We start from the raw sequence: 11,453 nt of genomic DNA on the forward strand, positions 1-11,453 counted from the left end.
TTTGAGCTTGCTACGGCATATTTAAGCACTTGGGAAAAAACCAAGTCCCAGCTGCTATGATTGTTCCGTGTGTTTTAAGCGCCTCTGGCAAAAGGTTAGAGCTTCCTACTCTAATACTATCAGGCCTTATGCCATTTTTTGGAACCAGATCTTGATGATGATGGTGATGGTGATGATGATGGGTAGTGGATAGCAGTTACTCTTGCACATATGTCTGCTTAATTCTACAGGTGCTTTTTTTTCCCCATGAAATCATTAATGCCGAGGGATTCAGAAGGGATGAGGAATAAATGGGGCAAAAACAGAAAGGACAGGCCAGCAGGAGGCCCATCTCAGCTATGCTTGCATTGCCCTTGCTTCCTTCAAAGGGCAAGGGGACTGGTGAGCAGAAGAAAAGAAACTCTTCCCGTCCACACCTTAGATTCTAATTCTGGCAAGAGTACAGACTTCTTCATCTTACCTCTGAAGCTATCCAGTCAAGTTCAAGAACCATGTCACGTTAACCCCGAGCAAGGGAAGGACTTTGGGAGCACCACGCGAGTCAGCCTGCCTCAGCGTGCAAAAAGGACGCTGACCGTTTGAATCACGTTTACAGATCTATAAACCAACCCACAGTAAATTCCAGACTCCTGCAGAGCTAGAAGTTAATGACAAAAAATGCAAAGGCAACAGGAAGAATCATTTCCGTGACCTCTCAGAGCTCAAAGACAGAATGCAAACGACTGTGAGACATATCACTTACTGAAGGGCCGATATTCTTCCAATATTTAACTAGTCACTAAACCAATATTTACCTGTGTGCAAGGACCTAGGGATGAAGTGATCATCAAGGCAGACACAGGAACTGCCTTTGTGAGTGGTCTATCGGGAAAGAATAATTAAACACACAATTATAATTATTTCATTCATTACAAGTGTGATGAGTGGCATAAAAGAAAAGACAATATATGGGAACATTTACAAAGAGCCCTCGCCCACCCCTCTCCCCCTAGGAAAAAGCATTTAAGCTAAGACCTAAAGGGTGAGTTGAAGTTGCCCAGGCACAGAGCCTGTCCATCTTTATTGAGCAATTATTATGTGCCTGGTACTGCACCGGGCATTGGGGTTAGAGAGAGAAATTATCAACAGATTTTCCTCAAAAAACTCAGTCTCTGGGGGTAAATAGGTTTCCATCAGATCTCCTGCTGGGAAATGATGGGATCATTTTTTAAATTGTTCTGATACTCAGAAGAATTCAACCAAAAATCTTCCTAATTACAAAAGGTTCTACTGTGAGTGCAGAGAATTTCTCTAATAATTTAATAAAACAGATGAAAATGAGAAACTGTCAAATCCCGTGGAACACCTGAGGCTTCACCAAGATAACAAGGCTTGTTGTCTGGGGATGTACAAGCCACCCAACCATCCAAGAGAAAGGTTAAACGAGGACTTGAATAACGGAAGTGAGGAGGATATTAAACTTTGGAGGCCTGTAAAAAACTGCGTGGTGATTAGTAATATTAATAATCATCTATAATAATAGAAGTGTAATATGCAAATTGACCAAACAGCCAAACAGTGGAACGACCATCCAGACAACCACGGTATGACACCTACTGGCACCAGGCCAACCAAGGCGGGTGCGATGCAATTGGTCAGGGGCCCCGCCATTGCCTCATGATTGCCCCGCAAAGGAAGGCCCAGGCCACAGGCCAGCAGAGCAATCATTCGGGGGCTCCACTATCACCCCAAACAGGGAGGTCCAGGCTACCCCGCGGCGGTGCTGTGGTGGGTGGGCAGGGCCTCCCTCTGTGGGGGCAATCCATTGTGGAGCCCTGGCTGGGTGAGCAGGGCCTACCTCTTTGGGGTGATCGATCGCCCCACAGCGGAAAGTCCAGGATACCTGGCCGGAGGCACTGCAGTGGGTGGGTGGGGTCTCCCTCTGTGGGGCGATTCATCGTAGGGCTCCCAGACTGCAAGAGTGCACAGGCTGGGCTGAGGGACCTTGCCCCCAGTGCATGAATTTCATGCACTGAGTCTCTAGTCATCATAATAATGTTAATGATATCTAAACACTGTGACAAACCTTATATGTACTTAATTAACATATTTAATTCTGCAGGTGGGGACGACTATTTTTCCCATTTGTGGATGAGGAAACTAGCGATTACAGTAAAGAAGAAATTTCTGTTTATGGCAGTGTGGCAGACTAAGTAACCTGAAAACTAAAGTCTACAAAGCATTAGACATGCTAAATAGAATGACACATCTGTTTCATCACAAAATGGAAATAGCAAGTAATTTGATCCTCAAAGTATCAAAATCAAAGAGTGAACTATATGTTGGAGCCATCAATAGATATTGCCGCTATCCCTTGGGGGCTGATTGGGACAAGTGGCTGTACTCACTGAGCAAAGAGCTTGGATTTTGATGGCCACAGGAGGATAAAAGATGAGGTGGTGGGCCTGTGTGGAGTGGGTAGTCAGTACTGAGACTCCTCTACATAAAGTTGGGAACTTAAAAGAGTTACAGCCTCAGTACAAAAAGAGACAATAGACAGAAATCCATCCACTGGGACAGAAAGACCATAAAAAAACCTATCTCTCTTAGGCTCTGGGTGGGGTGGGGGACAATGGCTACTCAGAGAATTTGTATCCATGGATCTTCCATCACAAGAGTTTGGGGTTCTAATATTCATTTACGGAGTGGTCCAGGAAGCCCAAAAATAAGAACTTGACCTAAAAAAATTATCCTAAGCAAGAGATATATCCTAGGCTCCTAGTAGAACCAAATAAAGACATACCTTTAACCTGGACCATTCCAACTCCCACAAATAAAGCCTTTCTGAAAACTAGTCTACAATCCAAAATCATAACATAATAGGAAAAAGGTCCATCACAAATAAAAATCAGCAATCATAATAAACAGTAGGAAGACCTCCAAGTAATAGAAACTATTAAAAACTATAAAACTAATAAAAACTATAAAATATTTAAATCAATTGAAAACATAAATGAATTAATAAAGCATAAGATCAAGATACTACCAACAAAGATTTGTGAAAAAGAATCTCTAGAAAATAAAAAGAAAATTATTGAAAATAAAATCTTGGCCCAGCCAGTGTGGCACAGTGATTGAGCGTCAACCTATGAACCAAGAGGTCACAGTTCGATTCCCGGTCAGGGAACATGCCTGGGTCGCAGGTTTGATCCCCAGTTTGGGGTGTACAGGGAGTAGCCAATCGATGACTCTCTCATCATTGATGTTTCTATCTCTCCCTCTCTCCCTCTCCCTTCCTCTCTGAAATCAATAAAAATATTTTTAAAAGATTTTAAATAAAAATAAAATTATAGAAAAAGTATGTTTAAAAAACCTGAGCTATATTAGTATAAGGCAATTTTGTAAGTAAAAGCGTTAAGAATTAAGGAGGATTCTTGCATAATATTAAAGAAGCAATTCATCAGGAAGAGATAAAAACCATACACACCTTTTACTCACCTTATAAACATAATCTAAAATGTACTTAAAACAAAATAAAATGACAGAACTATAAAGAGAAAACAGACAAATCTCCAAAATTTTTTCAGTGATTAAGGAGACAAAAAATTAGGAAAGAGCAAGGTTGATCTGATGAACATCATATCGATCCCTGACTCTTGAACATTTAGAGAGTACACATCCTTTTCAAGCTCACAGACAAAGTTATAAAACCTGTCCACTTAGTTGATCACACAGCAAGTCTCAACAAATTAGAGGCCACAATGCATAAAAGTGAGAAATCAATAATAAAAAACAACTTAAATAGAGAGATTTGAAGATAGCAGCGTAGGTAGAGAGATTAAACAAAGATCTTATATGCATATATGCATTACCTATGGACACAGACAATAGGGTGGCAAAGGCCTGGGGTGGGGCCAGAACCAGATGGAGGGGGGTAATGGGGGGGGGAGAGGGACATCTGTAATAATCTCAACAATAAAGATTAAAAAAGAAAAAAAGAAGAAAAACTTAAATACATATACTAGTATATTTAGAAATTAAAAGTTGTGAGGTTTTTTTGGTTACCATGGGGAAAATAGTAAATATTTTTTAAGAGTTACTCAAGTCATATTTAGAACAAAAAGGAAATACCACGTTTCAAAACATATGGGAAGGAACTAAAGAAATTAAAGGACATTTTATAGCTGTAAATGATTATATTAGAAAGGTAGATTGAACATTAATGACCTGAGCATCCATATTAAGTAGTAACAGAACTGAATAAACCCAAAGTACATAGAAGGAAGAAAGTAATAAAGTTAGAGCAGTCAAGGAAATATGAAACAGACTTATAATAGAGAGGTTTGGCAAAACACAAAATCTGGTTCTTTTTAAATCTAACAAAGTGATAATAGCTGGAGAGGGAGGTGGTGAAGTGGTAGAAAGCATGGGCTCTGGAGCTGACTGCCTGGCTTGGGTCCCCACTCTGCCACTTACTAGCCACACGGCCCTGGACATGTGACTCGTGCCCGGCAATGGTGGAATCACAGCTCAAACCCTGGGCTGCTGGACCCCAGTGCCCAGGCACTAATGGGTTATTCTTATGACAGGATTTCTAAGTAGTGGACTCTGATGAGAGAGCCTTCCTCCCATAATGAAACTGAGGCTTATTATCCCAATTTAACAGATGGAGTAACTGAGGTTTGAAGGATTTAGGTAATTCTCCCCAAGTCATGAGATAAAGAATTGGAGCGGACTCAAGACAAGATCTTTCCTGAAGCTGGTCCTCTTAACTATCATGTTCATCTATAAGACAATAGGAACATCTCTGCTGACCACTCAGCACAGCAATACCCTGGAAAGCTACTTGCTGTATATCCAACTTCAGGGAAGATGTCTTTTTTAAGGTAGAATGTAAAGGGAAGAGGCAAATGCCCCTTGTTCATATACAGAATTTTCTACTCTTTCTTGCGATAAACCCAGTGGTTAAGATTATGTGCTTTGGCCAAAACCGGTTTGGCTCAGTGGATAGAGCGTCGGCCTGCAGACTGAAAGGTCCCGGGTTCGATTCCGGTCAAGGGCATGTACCTGGGTTGCGGGCACATCCCCAGTGGGAGATGTGCAGGAGGCAGCTGATCGATGTTTCTCTCTCATCGATGTTTCTAACTCTCTATCTCTCTCCCTTCCTCTGTAAAAAATCAATAAAATATATTTTTAAACAAACAAACAAAAAGATTATGTGCTTTGGAATTAGAAATATTAAGGATAATTGCTAATACTTATTAGACACTTACTATATGCCAAGCATAATGCTAAGCTCTTTCAATCTTCACAACATCCCTTTTCACATCAATTATTATCCCGTAATACTAAGAACCTCAGGTGCAGAGAAGTAAACCTCACATGGCTACAAATTGGCAGAGGCAGGATTCCATCCCAGGCCATCTCACACCAGAGCTTACAGTCTTCTCCACACGAAACTCCTGGGACCCAATTTCCTCATCCCATTGATTGGAGATGACAGCACCCAACCTCATGACCTCCGAGGAGGAATTGAGACAAGGTAGGTAAAGCCACCAGCACAGTATCTGGCAGGATGACGATAATGGTGCTGACGGTGATGACAGCAGGTACTTGCAAAGATCTAAGCCTAAAAGGATGGTGCCATTCCTGATTGCTCCAGAATAACTAACTGCCTAAAACCCTCAAAAAGAAATCTTTCTTTCCATTTCACTCCCACAAATCTTCAAGAGGGCATACTGTGCTTTATGTGAAAGCTCATTTTCAAAATCAAAATCATGGCATTGCACATTACGTGAGGATATGAGGAAAAGTATTTAAATGAATCTAACAAAGAGAACGGTAGAGAAGTTGGAGTGGGGGAGGGAGCGCGCATTGCCCAGTGCAATAACTCTGGCCTTGAACTTGTTTTCCAGAATTCTTGAAATATCAGTGATGGCAGAATAAACGACCAATTAATCAGGTTGTTTGTTCTCTGTGTGTGAGTCGCTGTTGCCATCTACAGTTAAAAATGGGGCATGCAACCCTGTCGAAGAATCCTAAAAAAACACAGTCCTGGAGGGGGCGCTGTTCAGAAAACGTGCTTGTTCAATGAGAACAGAAAGGGAAAACGCTACCTGGAGGAGCAGCTCTTTCTCCACCACCTCTTCTGTCTTGCTGATGAGACGCTTCTGCAGGGTGTGAATTTTCTCTATCAGCTCATAGGTAGTGGGGTCACTGGCCTGTTCAAGGGAACAAAAAAGAAGACATTGAGACACCATCATTTGAGGTCCCTTTGCAAAAGAATTACTGTTTTATTGAAATCTACTGCACACCTGCAGACCCAGTACAGAGAGATGGATATGTAACAGATGAGATGGTCGTCAAAACAGACCGATGTTTGGCTAATGTCTTATCTACTGACTCTGCTTGGCCAAGAGATGGAAAGTGAATACGTTTGCTCCATCAAGGAAACTACTACTACTGATAACAACAGCAATAATGATCTACTGCGCATGATCCCTGATTCTTTGTCACCAACCAGACACCATGCTAAGTGCTTTTCCTCCATGATCCAATTTTAGCCACACAACAGCCCTACGAGGTAGCATGAGTCTTTCGCTTTTACAGATGAGACATGAAACTCAAAGCACTAAGTTATTCACCCACACAGATAAGGATTCAAGCCCAGATATGCCAGGCTCTAATTACTATGCTCTGAGGTTTCCCCTCCCATCAGCTCTGTTTCCATGGGAATGAGACAGGGTTCCCTATTCATTCAGCCTCAGGGTTCTCCTTTGATACTGTCAACAAGGAGACGCCTTACAGCCTATGATGGGGAAGCTTTCTAGGATGTGGACTTCTGCTAATAACTGACAACAGAACACGTCCCTGGCATTTCGCTCTCAAACAGTGTTATCAATCCATAAAGGTTTGATGCACCTTCAGTAACTATCTGTGTACAATTTAAACAAGATCTACACTTATAAATTGATATTCTGTCAGCTAGACTTGGAGCCAAAGCTTCCCTTTCAACTGTATTGACATTTGGAATTAATCTAACAGCTAAATCTTTTCAACTGCCTCCCACAATCTCTGTTTTCTAATTTTTAAAATAGAAATTGACATGGAATTGGAAACTTTAAAGCCCTGCTTGCAAACACATGGAGTAAACTAATGTGACAGTAAATGGATTTTAAATCTTCAGCTCCACTCCCCTACACATCCACATTACGGTTAGTTCAGTAAACTACACCACTCTTGGCATTTGAAGAGGAATAAATGAGGGTCCAAAAGAGTGGGGGGGGAGAGATTCCATTAACTCTGGCTTTGCTTACAAAATACTAAGCAGTGCCGAGTGAAACGCATACGCTGGGACTGCATTTGGCACACACTTTCACTTGGCAAGACTGGATGTTGTTCAAATTCAGGCCCCATGTTTATATAACAATTTATAATGCATTATCCTTAATGCCTTTCTTCATTAAGAAGGAAAACTGAAAATGAAAAACCAAAAAACACCTTGGCTGTTTTTTTACCCTTGCCCTGCTTTTTCGGAAAAACACATACTCTCCCAATATCCTAATTGTTCAATGAGTCGAAGCCCCTACTGGTGCCCACATTGCTGGGCACAACAAGAGGCTATGGCCACCTTTTATTGAATAAGCAGAGACTGGTTTCAACTGTTACCTGCGGTGCTGGTGGTAACATCTATCAAAAAGTTATAAAATAAAATAGGAGGTTTACCTCGGAGATACCTCGGAGATACTGCAGGTTCAGTTCCAGAATAAAGCGTGTATCACAAATAAAGCAAGCAAGTCATGATCTTTTTGCTGGTGGACGGGTTTGCCTTCATTGTGTTTAAAAAAAAAATCAACACTGGTGAAGAGCAATAAAATGAGGTATGCCTCAATTATCCATCGCCTACCAATGGACTTTGTGCTCCCAAGATCCTAAGGGAGAAGGTTTGGCTAACACAATGCTAGTCCCTCAAAAAGAAGGCAACTTCACAAGAGCCTTATTTCCTGCATGAAATAAAAAGATGCAAAGACCAACTGAAACATGGTTGAAGACACTGATGGCCAATGTAAGTAGAGGCAACAAACTACCTGAGACTAACAGACAGCCACAGGATAGCTATGTGAGCAGAAAATGGCAAAAAGAGAAAAACGAATGTCCATTGGTGAAGCCAGTTCACGACTTCCACTAAGTCTTCTTTAGGCAGAAAGAACTGTGTCCAAGACAGCTTAGACCAGCGGTTCTCAACCTGTGGGTCGCAACCCCTTTGGGGGTCAAACCTGAGACTAACAGGCAGCCACAGGATAGCTATGTGAGCAAAAAATGGCAAAAAGAGAAAAACGAATGTCCATTGGTGAAGCCAGTTCACGACTTCCACTAAGTCTTCTTTAGGCAGAAAGAACTGTGTCCAAGACAGCTTAGACCAGCGGTTCTCAACCTGTGGGTCGCAACCCCTTTGGGGGTCAAATGACCCTTTCACAGGTGTCGCCTAAGACCAATCGGAAAACACATATATAATTACATACTGTTTTTGTGATTAATCACTATGCTTTCATTATGTTCAATCTGTAACAATGAAAATACATCCTGCATATCAGATATTTACATGACGATTCACAACAGTAGCAAAATTACAGTGATGAAGTAGCGATGAAAATAATTTTATGGTTGGGGGTCACCACATCAGGAGGAACTGTATTAAAGGGTTGCAGCATGAGGAAAGGTTGAGAACCACTGGGTTAGACAATCCCCAAGTGAACCATCTGCTTCTGGGAACTCCTGTTCTTCTTCTGGGAACTCAGTTTACATTCGATCCACGCTGACATTTTAGGGAACAATTTGCATCACATTCAACAAAACCGCTTGCTGTGCTTCAGCTGTGAAGCCCTGTGGGGTAGCAGAAGGGACCGGGGCGTGGGAGGAAGGCTCCGCCGGGGTTACCTCGAGCTTCCTCCACCTGTGCACGTTCATGGGGTTCTCCAGCTCCTCCTCCAGCGCGCGGCAGCGTGTCCGCTCCTTGATGAACTCCCTCTGCATGTGGAAAAGCTCCTGCCTGAACAAGGCACACTTCATTTGCAAAGGAATGCTCTACCCATTTGAAAATCACATCTTTATGGGGTTCTACATATATGCTACACCTTATATAAAAAGTTGGAAGTAAGGAGACTTCTATGAACACTGACACCAGACTCCTAACCGGAGCCAGACACAGAGGATACCGATTCCTGCAGAGCTCAAACTTCAGGCTTAGCTTAAAAAAAAAAAAAAAGTGCCAAAACTTCAGAATCATGATTCTGGACACCCAAGGAATTTAGAAGTTTCTGGAAAGAAAAGGGAGGAGGTGAATTACAAGGATTTCAATATACTTTTTAAAATATATTTTTTATTGATTTCAGAGAGGAAGGGAGAGGGAGAGAGAGAGAGAAATATCAATGATGAGAGAGAATCATTGATCAGCTGCCTCCTGCATGGCCCTCTTCTTCCCCCTGCAACTGGGGATCGAGCCCAACACTTGGATATGTGACCTTGACTGAAATCGAACCCAGAACACTTCAGTCTGCAGGCTGATGCTCTATCCACTGAGCCAAACCAGCCAGGGCTCAATATACTTTTTAATGTTTCTAAATGTCTTTACAAGTAGCAACAAGAGAATAACCTACATTGCACCACAAGGTATGGTACCTGACTGCAAGATATTGAGGCTCAGATGATAGCCTGACACCAGGTATGCCAGGGCATTGCCACCCTAATTGCCCATTAGAATCACCTGGGGAGGTCTGACAGCATGCTTTGCCTGGCCCTTATCCCCAGAGAGATTCTGCTTTACTTGGTCTTGCATGTGGCTTGGATTTTGTAAGTTTTATAATTCTAGTGGTAATTTCTAAAAGGCACCCAGGATTGAGAAACACTGAGTTAGGAGTGATGTTTGCTATTATATGGTATTCCATAACTACTAGTACACAGATGGCTGAAAGACTAGCTCTGGCTCAAACTAAAATCTGTGGGATCTCTGGTTAGTAGGCAATGTGCTTCAGGCATCTCCAGTACCCCATGAGTTGGCTACCACCCTATTGAACAAGTCACTTTGTTGGTGGGGGGCGGGGCGGCGGAGAAGAAACAAGCACTGGCATTGAAACGGGCAGTTAGGATGGACAACACGGAATTATTATCTGTCCTCTGCTGTGGGTGTGCAGATTACCAATACTAAGCCATCTCTTTCACTTAATTGCTTCATTTAAACCAATAATACAACTTCCCCTCATTAGCAAGGCAAACCATTAGAATTAACAGCATAAGCCTCACTCAGCAGGGAGCTCAGAACAAGCTGCTTGGAATTAAAAGCATATTTTTAACACTTCTATTTTCTAAAGTGCCATCAGAAGAGAAGGGCAAGAGCAGGAGCTACTAGACTCTGTGGGAGGCACATTCTGTTTGTTTTCGTGTTTAATTTTAACTACAAGATTAAAGCTCAGAGACGTTAAGTGACTTTCCCAAGGTCACACAGCTTGAGATTAGAATTCATGCCTGCTTGCCTCCAATATCTTTATTAAGTTGTCTTCCCATTGAAAATAAAAATAAAATCTATTATCAACAAACCAGCAATCCTGACTAGGAATGGGTAGAATCTGGTCCTTTGTATATGTAATAAAAATAACTCATGGCTGGCAAGTTTAGCAATGGTCTCAGAGATCATTCAATAGCTACTTAGAATGAATCCATTTGTCTCCAAAATGCCAATGATGGTATGTATCTCTGGGTAGTAAACTTATGAATAATTTTTCTAAGTCCTTCTTTGCGTTGTTTCTGCACTTCCCACATTTTCTACAATGAATTTGTATTACGCTTATCATCTCAAATACTAGCAAATCTTAGGGGGGAAAAAGAGTATTGATATATCTTTGGTAGTGGCATCTTCCTTTGCTATTTCTGAACATATTCACTGCATCTAAACATCAAAACTATTTTCTAATTTGATTAATTTAAGAAGGCAACCCAAACGGTGTCCTTGTTCCAAGGTTGTCAAGGATACTGTTCATCTACAAGTCTGTGGGGACTAAAGAGAGTTACTGAGAAAACACCAAACCTCTTATTTGGTTCCTGCAATTGCCTATATAAAACATGGTGATGTTTTCCCAAAGGGAAAGTACATCCTACATAGTGTAAGATTTAAAGCAAGAAGAAGGCGCACTAAGCTAAAGTGAAAGCTGCAGAAGATAAATCAAGAGTGAGAAATAAAATTTGGCCACCTTCTAAGGAAACAGAGTTTTCAAATAGTGATAAAATTAAATTTACCCCCCTTTTCATTCTGAATATAATTCCAAGAGAAAAAAATGTGCAAATGTTACCAGGATTAAATTTAAATATTGATGTTCCATCTCTTGGGTACTGCCTTATTAAAGAAAGTCTAAAGAGCTCACTGGGGGAAATTTTTTTTCTGAATTGTAACTAGTTCGTATTTGTGATTTGATTTGAAATTT

At 41.4% G+C, this 11,453-nt stretch overlaps 1 protein-coding gene across 1 annotated transcript in view; it reads right to left on the reverse strand.

Annotated features, from left to right (window-relative positions):
* The window catches only part of CFAP58 (cilia and flagella associated protein 58), a gene marked incomplete at its 5' end in the record, with an annotated part of 82,571 nt that overhangs the window by 31,989 nt on the left and 39,129 nt on the right, over positions 1 to 11,453 (reverse strand). Inside the window, 2 exons of the mRNA XM_006756650.1 lie at positions 6,096 to 6,200; positions 8,917 to 9,028. Coding sequence (XP_006756713.1) covers positions 6,096 to 6,200; positions 8,917 to 9,028 — 217 coding nt within the window. The remainder of the gene's footprint in view (positions 1 to 6,095; positions 6,201 to 8,916; positions 9,029 to 11,453) is intronic.

This window comes from Myotis davidii, unplaced genomic scaffold (genome assembly GCF_000327345.1).
Source record: "Myotis davidii unplaced genomic scaffold, ASM32734v1 scaffold332, whole genome shotgun sequence".
NCBI lineage: Eukaryota > Metazoa > Chordata > Mammalia > Chiroptera > Vespertilionidae > Myotis > Myotis davidii.